The 13848-nt window shown below is 44.4% G+C and overlaps 1 protein-coding gene across 1 annotated transcript; it reads right to left on the bottom strand.

Annotated features, from left to right (window-relative positions):
- Positions 1-550: 550 nt before the first annotated feature.
- On the bottom strand, positions 551-6041 carry mul3 (mitochondrial E3 ubiquitin protein ligase 3). Its single transcript, XM_066681034.1, has 6 exons — positions 5902-6041; positions 5690-5809; positions 4697-4784; positions 4050-4167; positions 2889-3032; positions 551-2039 (listed from the first exon to the last, which is right to left on the bottom strand). Exons 2-6 carry the CDS (start codon positions 5804-5806, stop codon positions 1694-1696), a joined length of 813 nt encoding a protein of 270 aa, XP_066537131.1. The 5' UTR covers positions 5807-5809; positions 5902-6041; the 3' UTR covers positions 551-1693.
- Positions 6042-13848: the final 7807 nt, after the last annotated feature.

The raw sequence follows: 13848 nt of genomic DNA, 5'->3' as shown, positions 1-13848 counted from the left end.
GTGCAACCTGAAGTGGCAGCCACACACACACACACATACATACACACGCACATATATATATATAATGTATATAATACACATATATATATACAATGTTACTCTCAACCAGGAAACACCGTCCACCTGGAGGACTGCATTAGACACTAGAGGGTTTACCCAAGAGCACAAATCCATATCTGGGCAGACACACACTCACACACTCACACCAGGACAGTTATCAGAGAGTCCAGTTCACCTAACCTCCATGTGTTTGGACAGTGGGAGGAAACCCGTGCAGACACAGGGAGAACACGGACACTCCACTCAGATGGAACTTGAACGCGCTACGTCTGAGCTGAGAGGCGAACGTGTAGTTATTTCATATTTCACACGCTACGTCGAGTTACGTAGACCACCCCACTGTTGGAGGAGCAGGTCTCCACAGGGAGGGGTCATTCCGTGTGAAAATGATTATAAAACACAAGGTTAAAAATAATCACGTGGCTCTTCTGATGTTAAAAAGGCGCCTTAAGAAGAAGACACTTCAGTTACAGTTTATTTAATGTCACAGTACGTTACAAAGATGAGGTAATGACATGATCAGTGATTGAGTCACATTCTTTATGTATGATTAACAATAGCTTTAACCCTTACAGACCGACTATCAGCAGAAACACATTTACCAGCGGACCGCAGCCCCAGTTTAAAGCAATCTAAAGCAAGCAAAAAAAACAATCTCCACTTTTACCCCAGGTTTGATCAAGTAATGGAAGCCTACACCCCACCAATTAGCACAGTATTGACTGCACTTAAAAAAAAAAAAAATCACTGTGTCGATATAATGAGCACACACACACACAGTTATCGTGATCAAACACCATAGAGTATTCCCAACAGGAATGGAAGTGACCCCTTGGTGAGCATTAAGGTAACATTCACCCTTGTAGGCGTTTACAAGGTCCACAAAATGTATCATCACTAGGTTTCTGAGATTTAATTAATGAATAACAGAAAATATATTTGATTTAAAGAGGCAGATGTAACTGCTAGTCTTCCCCTATGGAGAATGGGGTTTGATTCCCAGCTCAGGTAAAAGCCCTAAAGCCATTAGAGTCCTCGTGTAAGACTCCCAACTCCACATCAGCACACGTGCTGTACTCGTACATATTTAATTTTGGTAGTTTATTAGGTGCTATTTTATAGAATTAAATAGTATTAAAAGGACAAGTCTAAAGTGGTTACATCGGCTTCCAAACCTAACAGCACCAAACTGATATCAGACACAGCTCAAGCTCAAATAAACAAACATCCCTCAGTGCTGCCCCCTAAAGGTGTCCCAGTTTTCATAACACATCCACGATAGAGCTCAGTAATGCACTTTCTAAAACTCCTAAGGTTCTCCTCTTGCTGTGTTTAATAAAGGAGCGTTATCAGTTATTTTGTCCACCAAAAAACAGCCATGTTTATTTATTAAATGATTATTTTGTATGTGTATATACATATTTTATACTGCTGTCAATGTGAGATGAAATGAATGAACTAGTTTATGCTCCTCAGGGTGGGTCCTCCACATGGGGGCCACCATGTTTCTAAAAGTTTATTACAGAATCACTGTCACACCCAGGCCACTAGGTGTCAGAATAGCAGACGTTTCACATGAAGAATCGTCGCTGGAGAAAATGACTGACAGCTCCTTTAAATCTGCAGGAGTGATTTATCTCCTCCTTTGGTCTTTATTGACTGCGCTGTATAGAAACGCGGCGAGGAGTGTGGCTCCTGTGAGGCCCGACACGGCGCTGAACGCCTTCCACATGGACGCTGTGTTCTCGTGTCTCTGCAGGAAGCTGCGGTGGTCTCCTGGGAGCAGAACGAAGGTGCGTCCGTCTCTGGGAGGCTGCAGCCTCATCACTGCTCCGTTATCCAGAACCAACTCCCCGAAACCTGTCAGAACCGTCCCCACACGGAGAAGCTCCTCCCTCTCCTCATGCGCAGTCAGCTTCTCTCCCATTACATCCTGCAGCACACCGTCCAGTAGCCCGCTGTCCACCTGCCGGATTCCACTTCTCACACACACACACTTATTTTCACCTCTCATACATATTCTATAGCCCTATACAGACTGAGTTAACTTTATACGAGGCGGTGGGAAAACATTTGAGTTGCTCAGTGATTTTAATCCCGTCCAGTGACAGTCAGATTTCATGTCTGTTTCTATTTCAGCTCGTCTGCTTTTACAGAGAAACTACTTCATCAGAATGCACTGAATAAGTCTCAGATCACAAACCCTTCACTTCTGACACTGGAGGGTGGGAGGTCAGTGTCGTGTTTTGCTCAGAAACAAACATTAAATTTAGTTGAAATTCTAATAAAATCAAATCAAAATGTATTTGTCACGTATTAATCATACAGAGGACAACTAGCAATGAAAGGCTATGCTGTCTGCTCTGTCACATGAAAGAACTTGAAAATTGAATAATAATTATTAATATAGATGTATAAGATGGAGATATATAAGAGTTAAAGTAAATAAGATGTCAATCATGTCCTTTATGAAACAGTTCATATGAAATGTTGCATGAAACTTAAGAAAGGTCACATTTTAAGCAATTTTTGGAAACAGGACATTACCCATGAGTCTAAATCACTCTCCAGCTCTAATGAGAAGAGTGGATCTTCTGGACCCATGTTTCTGAAATATCACTGACACTTCAGAGACAGCTGGTGGGGGTCCAGCGGAAGTAGGTAAACTCCTCTTGGTCTTGGACACCATTAACATATACATCACACGAAATCTGACAAACCACAGAATTAAGTGACGACTGAAGTCCAAACCCCGGTTTGTGGTTTCTCTCTCACAAACGTAAATATTTTTATCCCTTCAGCTCGGTATAAGAACTCCAGAAGCTCACCTGTGCACCTGCTCCAGGTAATCCCCCTCCGCCTTCAGTGGAGACTCCACTCTCACACGCACCTCACTCAGGTAGGAGCCTCGCGGCACCAGCCAGAACGGAGTGCTATTCTTCGTCTCCTTGGCGTTCAAGGATTTGGAAACCCTGCCGGAGGAAAGTTAAAGGTGTAACTGAGGTCAGAGGGTGTTTTTACTCTTTTCATACACATTTCATTCTTTATCGGCCAAGAGCAATTTAACCCAGACTCAGTTTACCATTAAACCGATCAAACAGAACATGGGGAACATGTTTTTCACATTAATTGCTGTGTTCTGTGATCATTGTGGGGTTAAAATTCCAATGAAACATGAACACCATGACAACATTATGTTCTTGAAATGTGATCAGATGGTTCATATGTGACACCGGACAGGTCACTCAAACATCTGAATTGTTATAAAACCCTGGAACACACCACTTAGAAACAAAACTATGCTTTACAAATAAACATTTCCCTGGTCTCATCAAACACATTGTCACTCTGTAAATAAGGTCATGTGCACAAATTCACAATCTGTCATGTGACTACACCCAGGACGTCCAGTAAGTGTCACTTAGGGATGTTGTGATTAATACGTTAGAATCAGAATCACTTTATTGGCCACTGTGCTGCCCACAGAGGAATTTGTTCTCCACATTTAACCCAATCCGTGCAGTGAAACACACATTTTCACACTAGTGAACACTAGGGGGCAGTGAGCGGTGGGCAGCCCTAGCCACGGCGCCTGGGGAGGAGGTAGGGGGTAGGTTCCTTGCTCAAGGACAGTTCAGTCATGACCTGCCGGCTCTGGGGATCGAACCCTCAACCTCCCGGTTACACACTCAGTTCCCTCTCCTCCAGGCCACGGCTGCCCCTAAGTGAAGTATAAAGCTGTGTAGAGAACTTTCCAGACCTTAAAAAGTTTGTGACACATATGTCACTATGAGCTCTTATGGGATACAGCAGCAATCCACCACAAAGCAGTAAATTATATTTCTGAAAGTGGTTACAATTTCTGAAAGTCAGCCCTCCAGCAACTCTGATATACACTCTGTTTCATACTCAGCACCTACCTGCAGACATTACTCTGTGTGTGTGTGTGTGTCGGGAGGGATAACTGTGAGTACAGAAAAGGAACAAACCAAACTCCTGAAGAGTTGCGGAATTTCCAGTGCTCCTTGGCGGTGATTTTCTGTACGACTCCGAAACACTGCGGCACAAACTGACTGGCCAACGGCTCCCCGACTGGCTGGACCACTCCTAAACACACACACACACACCACATGTTACATCCATCTGACACTCAAATGTGGTTTAAAAGATAGTTTTGAAAAGATTTAACCTTTTTCCAAAAACAGTGGATCAGCTCCAGTTCAGAGTGGATTTTGCCAAATGGAAAATAATAAAACATCTGCCTCCAGATTTCATTAAAGTTATTTATGAATATGAAAAGGTGTGTGGGGAAAAAAATCAGGTTTCCATGATGTTTATAGAAAGCAAACTGAAAAGCACATACATTTTTATTACAGAGAAACACTGGGATCTTGAACTCGTCATATGTCTGTGAGGACGACTGGTCTGTGAACTCTTTCATGGGGTGACTGAGGCTTTTTGAGCGCTCTCAACAACTCAAGGCAAGTGTGGACCCACCACAGCCCTGAACTGGATAAGCACTTACAGGCAATGAATAAGTGAATGAATGAATAGTGAATATGAATATTATGTATGACACAAAATACTGATAAAACAAGATAATACCTTAATGATCACAAAACTGAAGATCTCCTACCTTCCACTGCCACATAATGCAGCCGTCTGTCCGGAGAGGCTTTCAGTATTTTCAGCAAGTGCTCATCGGCCTGAAAGCTGGGGATTTCCTAATGAAGAAATAAAGAAACAGAATATGAGCCCAAAGTAATTAGACTGAAATAGAAAATACTGCAAAGACAATAAAACATCTCTCTAAGCTGGTAATATGATTAATAACGTGGTGTTTCTTTTCACAGGAAGCTGCCAGGTTTGAGCCTTTATTTTCCTGTATTTTGTTCTAGAGAGCATTATAAACTACATTCAAATATATTACAAGAGCCCTGCCAGTCAGTAAAGTCTTTAGACACAACACACTGCTGCTGAGAATCCATAATAAACCAGTGGCTGTGAGGTTTTTTCTTGTAACAAGTTCATATTTTAAGTAAGTATTTAGTAAGCCTGAAATTCAGTATGAAAGACATAACAGTTTGTACATATTCAGAAGTGTTAGCTCTTCAAATTATGTAAAGCCATTACTAGCATTTTCGATTTTTATTTATTTGAGCTGTGTTTGGTCATTTGATTATTTTCGGTAGCTGAGGTGTTTGGAGATTAGCATGCTAGCTAGTAGTGCTAGGTTAAGCTATTGTTTCAATGAACCAAAAAAAAGACCTGACTTCATTAGTAGGAGGTGGAAATTATTCACCAATTTAACCCCTGCTTGACTGTTTTATTTGTTTTATTGTACAGTGTAAATTTGACTCTTAACAGGAACACCACACACCAATAAAAGTCCTTGTGGAAGTTTAACACTACATTATCCCTACTCCGCGCCCTTTGTGGGAAGTAGGGTATAGGGAGCTAGGAAGCACGCCACGGATTGAGACACACCCCACAATTGTACAGAGCACCAGTAAACACTGAATTCTCCAGTTTTCCCTCTGACTGTTGGAGTTCAGTAGCGTCTCTGTGAGTTTTATTACAGATTCAGTCAATGTCCTGTTTTTACAGACACCAGAAATACAGCCTTTACCTTCAGTTTCTGTATGTCCACTTTCTTCTGCTGGTAATGGTTGAAGAACACGGAGGAGAAGGCGAAACTCGCCCCAACTCCAACCAGAGTCCAGGGACTGAGGAAAGAGTCGCTCATTTTCTGTAAAAGTCAGAGAATGTGCGGTTTTAACAATTTAATATGATCTCAAGGTCAGAATAACCCACGCCTCTATATTTGTAGAGCTTCTTTACTCTTTAACTCAGCTCTTGAGTCGATTGCCCCTGAGATTCAGCTCCTGTGCGGATTAATCCCGAGATTTCAGATCCTCTATTCAATAATTGAGAAAGTGAAAGTTTAAAATATCCCGGACGGGCTGGTGTTTATTCTGTGTGTTTTACCTCCCCCTACAGGACTGGCGAGCTTTATTCCGCCGCATAAAACTGTAACAAAAAAGGCACAATATTTTCACATCAACATGTAAGTTGCTATTTTGATATTTCGAGATAGTGTCTCATTATTTTAAGACACAAAGTCAATATATTGAGATAGTATGCTACCAAAATATATTGACTTTGTATCTCAAAACAAGTAGTATCTCAATACACAGACTAAGTATCTAGAAACAACGAGATAGTATCTCGAAATATTGAGATTGCAATTTACATATTAATTTTAAAAATGTATGCCTTTTTAAATTATTATTTTATGTGGCAGAAACAGGCTTCTAAAGTGTTGTTTGATATTATTATTCATCCCTCCGTCGTTCATTCAGACCTATTAGTATATTATTCTGATTTATTTATTTTTTGGGGACACGACACTATGTAAAGAATGTAAAGAATTATTTACTGACCAATTAATGAAGAGCTCATTTGAACTACCAGCCAATCATAGCGCTGGAGGCAGGGCTTGTTCGAAGACTACTGTTGTGATTAAATACCGTAGTAGTCCAGCAGGTGGCGGTATTTTATAACTTGAGTTTTAATGTAGCGGATAAACAGGAGGCGATCAGTGGTTCGATCCCTAATGGCTCCTTACTCCCTTTGTAGGGAACATCGTAGGTTAAATCGTTGCCTTCCATAACTAAGTAGTGCACGGTATATCAGTTACAGAGCTGTGTAAACACGACAAGACCCAAGATAGTGATTAGAGTGATTTATCACCGACTGAGTGCGGGAGCCTTTACATTAAAGATCTACAAAATGCCGCCACGTAGGGCGTATAGAGCCTTTTGGGACGTGGCCATGTTCCTACAGAAACTGGCGGTTCTGCTGACAATAAGGAGGTATTTTACACTGTTCAGTGTTTGTCTCTCACACCTAGACACACGGTTGTGAATGAGTCTAGAATAATGCTAAATTTGCAGAGAAGTCTAATATCAGCCAATTGTTTATTTTTCTAAAAATGCTGTAAACCTGATGATAACTGTCATGTTTACATGTTTTAGATATTTATTTATTTGACTGAACTCAAAATCTATGTCTTCTTTTCATGTTACTCAGTAGATTAATGTCTCTACACTGATCCCTGTCTGAATAAAACCTCCTGTCCCCAGCATTTTAAATTTAAAGGAGAAATTAAGATATACTCTAATGGAAGTAAAACACACACTCTTCAGTGTGGGGGAGATAGAGCAGCTCAGCTGGGTTCCACCAAGTCTTTGCCCACCCAACCTAGGGATGCCCTCCAGGGTCAGTGATGGGACCCTGTTAGACATGTTTGTTCAGCCATCATTGGGGTAGACTGAGATATAACAACTACAACAAAGATTACTTCCATCTGAACTCTTTCCAGCAAGACAAAGGCCTGTGGGTCTGAATAGAAAATAAAGAGCGGTATCTGAGCAGGACCGGAAATAGCCACAGCATTAATGTTTAGTCATAACTGATAACATTCATTGTCTGTAACCCTTACCCAGTTCAGGGTGGTGGTGGGTCCGGAGCCTACCCAGAATCACTGGGCGCAGGATGCGAACACACCCTGGAGAGGGCGCCAGTCCTTCACAGAGTGACACACACTCACAAATTCACTCACACTTTTTGAGTCACGAATCCACCTACCAACGTCTGATTTTGGAGCGTAGGAGGAAACTGGAGCACCCGGAGGAAACCCATGCAGACACAGGGAGAACACACCAGACTCCTCACAGACAGTCACCTGAAGGAAACCCACGCAAGGAAACCCAGAGCGGGACTCGAACCCACAACCTCCAGGACCCTGCAGCTGTGACAGAGACAATACCTGCTGCTCCATCATGCCGCCCTCATTATAAAGATAACAAACAAAAAGAGCTGAAACCCAGCTGGTAAAACACATCGAAGTTGTGTGACACTGATATCTGAATCATGAGTGAAAGAATAAATCCAGGAGCTCTGTTTCCTGGTGAATATATTTTAACTAAACTGTACAAACATCACTAGAACATTTTAATCACTTCCTGAAAGCTAACAAATGCTGTATTTGAAAATGAAGAAAAAATGAAGGGGAGTCTAAAGAGAGCTGTGTTTAAAATCAGGTTTTCCAGAAGCCCCAACATGTTCACACTGGAGTGAACCACATCAGCACTCAGAGTATAGGAAGGGTTTAATTGTGGAGACTCCAGCAAATTCACACCGGATTGAGGCCTTGTTATTGTGGAGAGGGCGGGAAAATGCTTCACTTGTCTCAAAGCTTATGGCTGGATTCTCTGCTCGGACTGAGGGACATTAGCACCGGAGAGAGTTCCGCAGAGAGTTTCAGATCCACATCCACCTCCAACATTGAATTCACACCTGAGAGAAACCGCATTACTGTGCACACTGTGGGAGGAGCCACCGGCATTTCAGCTTCTTACAGAAACCAAGTGCATCAAGAGGGAGTCAGAATCCAAAGAAATAATGTGTCTCAAATCCATAGAAGTTAACCCTTATGTGCATTAACCCTATGTGCTGGTCTGGACCATCCAAGAAGTTATTTGGGCAGAAATTTGGTGCAGCTCACAGCTCAGTATCATGTAGTGTTAAACTACAGTTCAGACATAAGTGCGTCTCTATATAAAACTGACAGTGAAAAGATATTTTAATAAAATGAAGACACAATAAGTATTTTGCTAGTACGGACCATGCCCGTAGAGGCTGAAATGGGGAGGTGAACTCAGAAGTCTTTGGGGAGGAGTAAAGGGCGGGCTTATGAATGTGTATGAAGCCGGACCCCCCGTTGGATAAATGAATATGAGAAAAGGGTGGAGACGGGGTGGAGGTGGGAGCAAGTTTTTTAAAACAGGAGGCTCGGTGGGTTTGATAATGGTCGAACACAGCTTGAGGGTCATCAGGAATGACCCAGTGCGGAGGAGCGAGCTGACATTGTGAAGCAGTCGAATTGAGATTCGTCTCCTGAACTAAATTAAGTGAGTTTGTCTGATGCAGAAATGACATGAATTTGCGGGTTATATATAGGGCTGAGAGGAGGAGGAGTTTGGGCATGGTCCTACTCCCAAATTTATGTTATTACATAACTTCAATTTGCTAGTACGGAGCATGCCCGTTGAGGCTGAAACGGGGAGGTGAACTCAGAAGTCTTTGGGGAGGAGTTCAGGGTGGCTTATGAATGTGTATGAAGCCGAACCCCCAAAAATTTACAGGAATGCTGGTCATTAGGTGCTACACAAAGGACAGGTTCGACTGATGTCTATGAATGAACTACCTTTAATAAACTGGTGCATGACTGAGTGTCACGTGAGACGGTAGACAAATAGCATTAGGTTGAGTAAGTTGAATGTCCTTTATTGATTATGATGACAGAAATTCTAGCATGATTGGTAATTTGAGTATTCAAATGTGGCAGCATCCATCCATCTATCCATTATCCACCGCTTATCCGGGTCCGGGTCGCGGGGGAAGCAGTCGGAGCAAAGAAACCCAGACCTCCCTCTCCCCAGCCACCGACGCCAGCTCCTCCGGGGGTATACCGAGGCGTTCCCAGGCCAGTCGAGACATATAGTCTCTCCAGCATGTTCTTGGTCTGCCCCGGGACCTCCTCCCCGTTGGACATGCCCGGAACACCTCTCCAGGAAGGCGTCCAGGAGGCATCCGAACCAGATGCCCGAACCACCTCAACTGGCTCCTCTCGACGTGGAGGAGCAGCGGCTCCACTCCGAGTCTCTCCCGGATGTCCGAGCTCCTAACCCTGTCTCTAATGGAGAGTCCAGACATCCTGCGGAGAAAACTCATTTCAGCCACTTGTACCCGCGATCTCGTTCTTTCGGTCACTACCCAAAGCTCGTGACCATAGGTGAGGGTTGGGACGTAGATTGACCGGTAAATCGAGAGCTTTGCTTTTCTGCTCAGCTCTTTCTTCACCACGACGGACCGGTACAGAGCCTGCATTACTGCTGACGCTGCACCGATCCGCCTGTCAATCTCACGCTCCATCTTTCCCTCACTCGTGAACAAGACCCCGAGGTATTTAAACTCCTCCACTTGAGGCAGGATCTCACTTCCAACCTGGAGAGAGCACTCCACCCTTTTCCGACTGAGTACCATGGACTCGGACTTGGAGGTACTGATCCTCATCCCTACCGCTTCACACTCGGCTGCAAACTGGTCCAGCAAGAGCTGGAGGTCCCGGCTCGATGAAGCCAACAAAACCACATCATCTGCAAAAAGCAGACATGGGATCCTGAGACCACCAAACCGGACACCCTCCGCCACTTGGCTACGCCGAGAAATTCTGTCCATAAAAATTGTGAACAGAACCGGTGACAACGGGCAGCCCTGACGGAGTCCAACTCCGACTGGAAACCAGTCGGACTTACTGCCAGCCATACGAACCAGACTCCTGCTCTGTTTGTACAGGGACTGGATAGCTCGTAACAAAGAGCCCAGTACCCCATACTCCCTGAGCACCCCCCACAGAATACCCCGAGGGACACGGTCGAATGCCTTCTCCAGATCCACAAAACACATGTAGACTGGTTGAGCAAACTCCCATGCACCCTCCAGGTGGCAGCAGTAAAGGGGAAATGATTGCGAAATGCGGTAGAGTCAGAGTTGGTCTTAAGATGGACAAGATCATCGCATCAGCAGAAATCAAATTGATCAACTACTAATAGAATTTTAAAGTATTACCAGCTAAATGTCATTACGTTACAGTGTAACAATATAGTGACATTAATCTGGGGCCACCATGATAGTGCATCAGACTGGATGCATTGGACAGAGTGTTGCTAAGTCCAGTGTAATTGATGGTGGTTGGGTAATGGTGAGGGGTCTGAGGCTGGCAACTAAAGGTGGAAAGTGGATTGGTAGCAGCCTTTAAGTCAAGTACTACAGAGGGGCAGCATTAATAAAGTGAGATGTCTTTCGTTGGCAGGTGTGCCCTGGTGGTGACTTTCCAATGGCATAGAGGGAATTGAGAATTGAAGGGTGATCTAGAGGGATGACAGATGAGGCCAAATAAGAAGCCCAAAAAGGGTCAGCACCACAGAAATGGCAATATAGAGAGAAGGCAGTTTGTCACGCAGGAGAAAACTCTGAAAGAGACAACATCCAAAGGTGCTGAGGAGATCAAGCAAAGGGGCAAAGTAGAAAGTTGACTCAAAGATAGCGAAAATGCCTAGATGGTGATGAAAAATAGGTACCAGAGAAGAGGCAGCTTGTAAGAAGGTGAATTGAATTTGAGGTGGCATTGAGTGCCTGAGTGCTGGTCCAAGGTAACACCTGAAGAGAGAGCATAACTGGAACTTTGGGGCTAGGAGCATCATGGTTGTGAAGATAAGAGGACAGGTTGAAGGCCCACAGCGCCTGGAGGAATCAATGCGAATGGTACCATAGGAGGCAGGGTGAGGTGTAGCTGGTAGCAGAGAGATGAAAGATGAAAGTCCTCGTGGCAAGAGCTGGAAAGTTAGAAGCCGAGAGCAACAAGGCTGCATGTGAGAGGGTGAATTGAATTTGAAGTGCCTTAGTCCTGGGTAGAGGGGCTGGTCCAAGGCGACGCCTGAGAAGGGAGCATAAGCTGGAACTTATGGGCTCGGAGCAGAAATGCTTGCAAAGAGGAGAGGTAAGGTTGAAAGCCCACATCTGCTGGAGGAATCAGTGCGAACAGTACCATAAGAGGCAGTGTGAGGTGCAGTCGCTAGGAGAAGCTTAGCTACAAGCAGAGAGGCAGAAAGTAAGATCCAGCAGGAGAGAGTGCAAGCTGTACAGTGGGCGCAGGGCGCTGTTTGTCTGTGAGGGGCAGGCAGAGGGATGAGCGTCCACAGGAGGAGCACAGCAGCAGAGGAGTCAGGATGAGGGTCCACAGCAGCACCTGAACATAAAAGTGAGAATTGTAATTTTAAAGGCAGGGTATGGCACGGCCACAAATTGAAGGGGTTGGGATGAGCATCCACGAAGTACACAAGCTGCTGATATAGAGGCTGGGAGAATGAGATGATAGAATGAGAGGGAATCTAGGATGAGGAAGCTGTGCAGCAAGGAGACTGAATAGAGTGCCCAGAGGGCCAGGCAGGAGGCAGGCCCGCAACAGTAACAGGCGTGCGGGCTAGAAGGTCTGAGGTATACAGCTGAGGCTGCAACGGGGGAAGAGGTGGGATAATGAAGGTAGGGGTGGGATGATGCGTAGAGAGGATAAGAGAGAACGAAACGAGCAAGGAGGGCTGTGTCTAAATGGGTGCAATGCTGTCAATCAAGGCAGTATTCAGAGGGAAGGAGGAGACAATTCAGAATGAAGGCTTAAACATGTTGCCTGCTTCTTTTCTAACATTTCAAATAGGACAATTTTGGCAAGCAATGTAGGTGAACTAGTGCCCTGGTGATGCGCATGAATATTGCAGATTCCAAGCCATTATCCAATGCAGCTCAGGTAATTATATTATTATCAAAACAGCCCTCTAAGGCACCGACCTGTGAGACAGCAAAGACTATAAGACATCGAGGCTAATGTCTCCAGCTTAGACACAACCAAGAAGGGTAACAGGAAGACGAAGAATACTCCAGCAGGGGGCATTGAGGCGGGGGAGAGAGAAGGTTGTGACATTATCGCATTGCTATGCAGGGGCTCCGTACACCGGCAGACCGGTTTCTCTCTTTAGCTGGGTGAGCAAAGGGAATGCCATTGTTTCAGAGCACATTACTGGAACGCCGAGGCTGTTCTGCCAGAGAGGAGGAAATGGGAGTCTCAAGGCACTCTAGAGCTCGTAGCTGTGGAGCAGCAGCCATACCGACGGTAGATTCGCGTTCCCCAAACATGAGGCAGTCCCGTAGCAGCGTTGCCGGAGATGAAGGTAAGGGGAGGCTCAAAGCTGTGTGCCAGCATCTGAGGCAGATGTGGGGGTCGCTCAGGAGGCCGGTTGCAGTGAAAGAAGTGGAGCGCAGAGCACCGATCCAGAGTGGGTAAGACTGCAGAGCATAGAACAGTCAAAGCGGTTGCAGGCGCGACAACGGCCGTACATACAAACCAGATTCCAAAAAAGTTGGGACACTAAACAAATTGTGAATAAAAACTGAATGCAATGATGTGGAGATGGCAAATGTCAGTATTATACATAATAGAACATAGATGACAGATCAAAAGTTTAATCTGAGTAAATGTAACATTTTAAAGGAAAAATATGTTGATTCAAAATTTCACAGTGTCAACAAACCCCAAAAAAGTTGGGACAAGAAGCAATAAGTGGCTGGAAAAAGGAAATTTGAGCATATAACGAACAGCTGGAAGACCAATTAACACTAATTAGGTCAATTGACAACATGATTGGGTATAAAAAGAGCTTCTTAGCATGTCGGTGTCTCTCTGAAGCCAAGATGGTAAGAGGATCACCAATTCCACCATTGTTGCGCAGAAAGATAGTGCAGCAATACCAGAATGGTGTTACCCAACATGAAATAGCAAAGACTTTTAAGTTATCATCATCAACCATGCATAACATCATCAAAAGATTCAGAGAATCTGGAACAATTGCTGTGCGTAAGGGTCAAGGCCGTAAAACTCTACTGGATGCTGGTGATCTCCAGGCCCTTAAACGTCACTGCACCTCAAACAGGAATGCCACTGTCAAGGAAATAGGAATAGGAAGGCTCAGGAATATTTCCAGAAAGCATTGTCAGTGAACACAATCCACCGTGCCATCCACCGTTGCCAGCTGAAACTCTACAGTGCAAAGAGGAAGCCATTTCTAAGCAAGTTCCACAAGCTCAGACGTTTGCACTTGGCCAGGGGTC

The sequence above is a fragment of the Hoplias malabaricus genome, chromosome 9 (genome assembly GCF_029633855.1).
Source record: "Hoplias malabaricus isolate fHopMal1 chromosome 9, fHopMal1.hap1, whole genome shotgun sequence".
NCBI classification, from domain to species: domain Eukaryota; kingdom Metazoa; phylum Chordata; class Actinopteri; order Characiformes; family Erythrinidae; genus Hoplias; species Hoplias malabaricus.
This window is presented reverse-complemented; position numbering and strand designations above follow the sequence as displayed.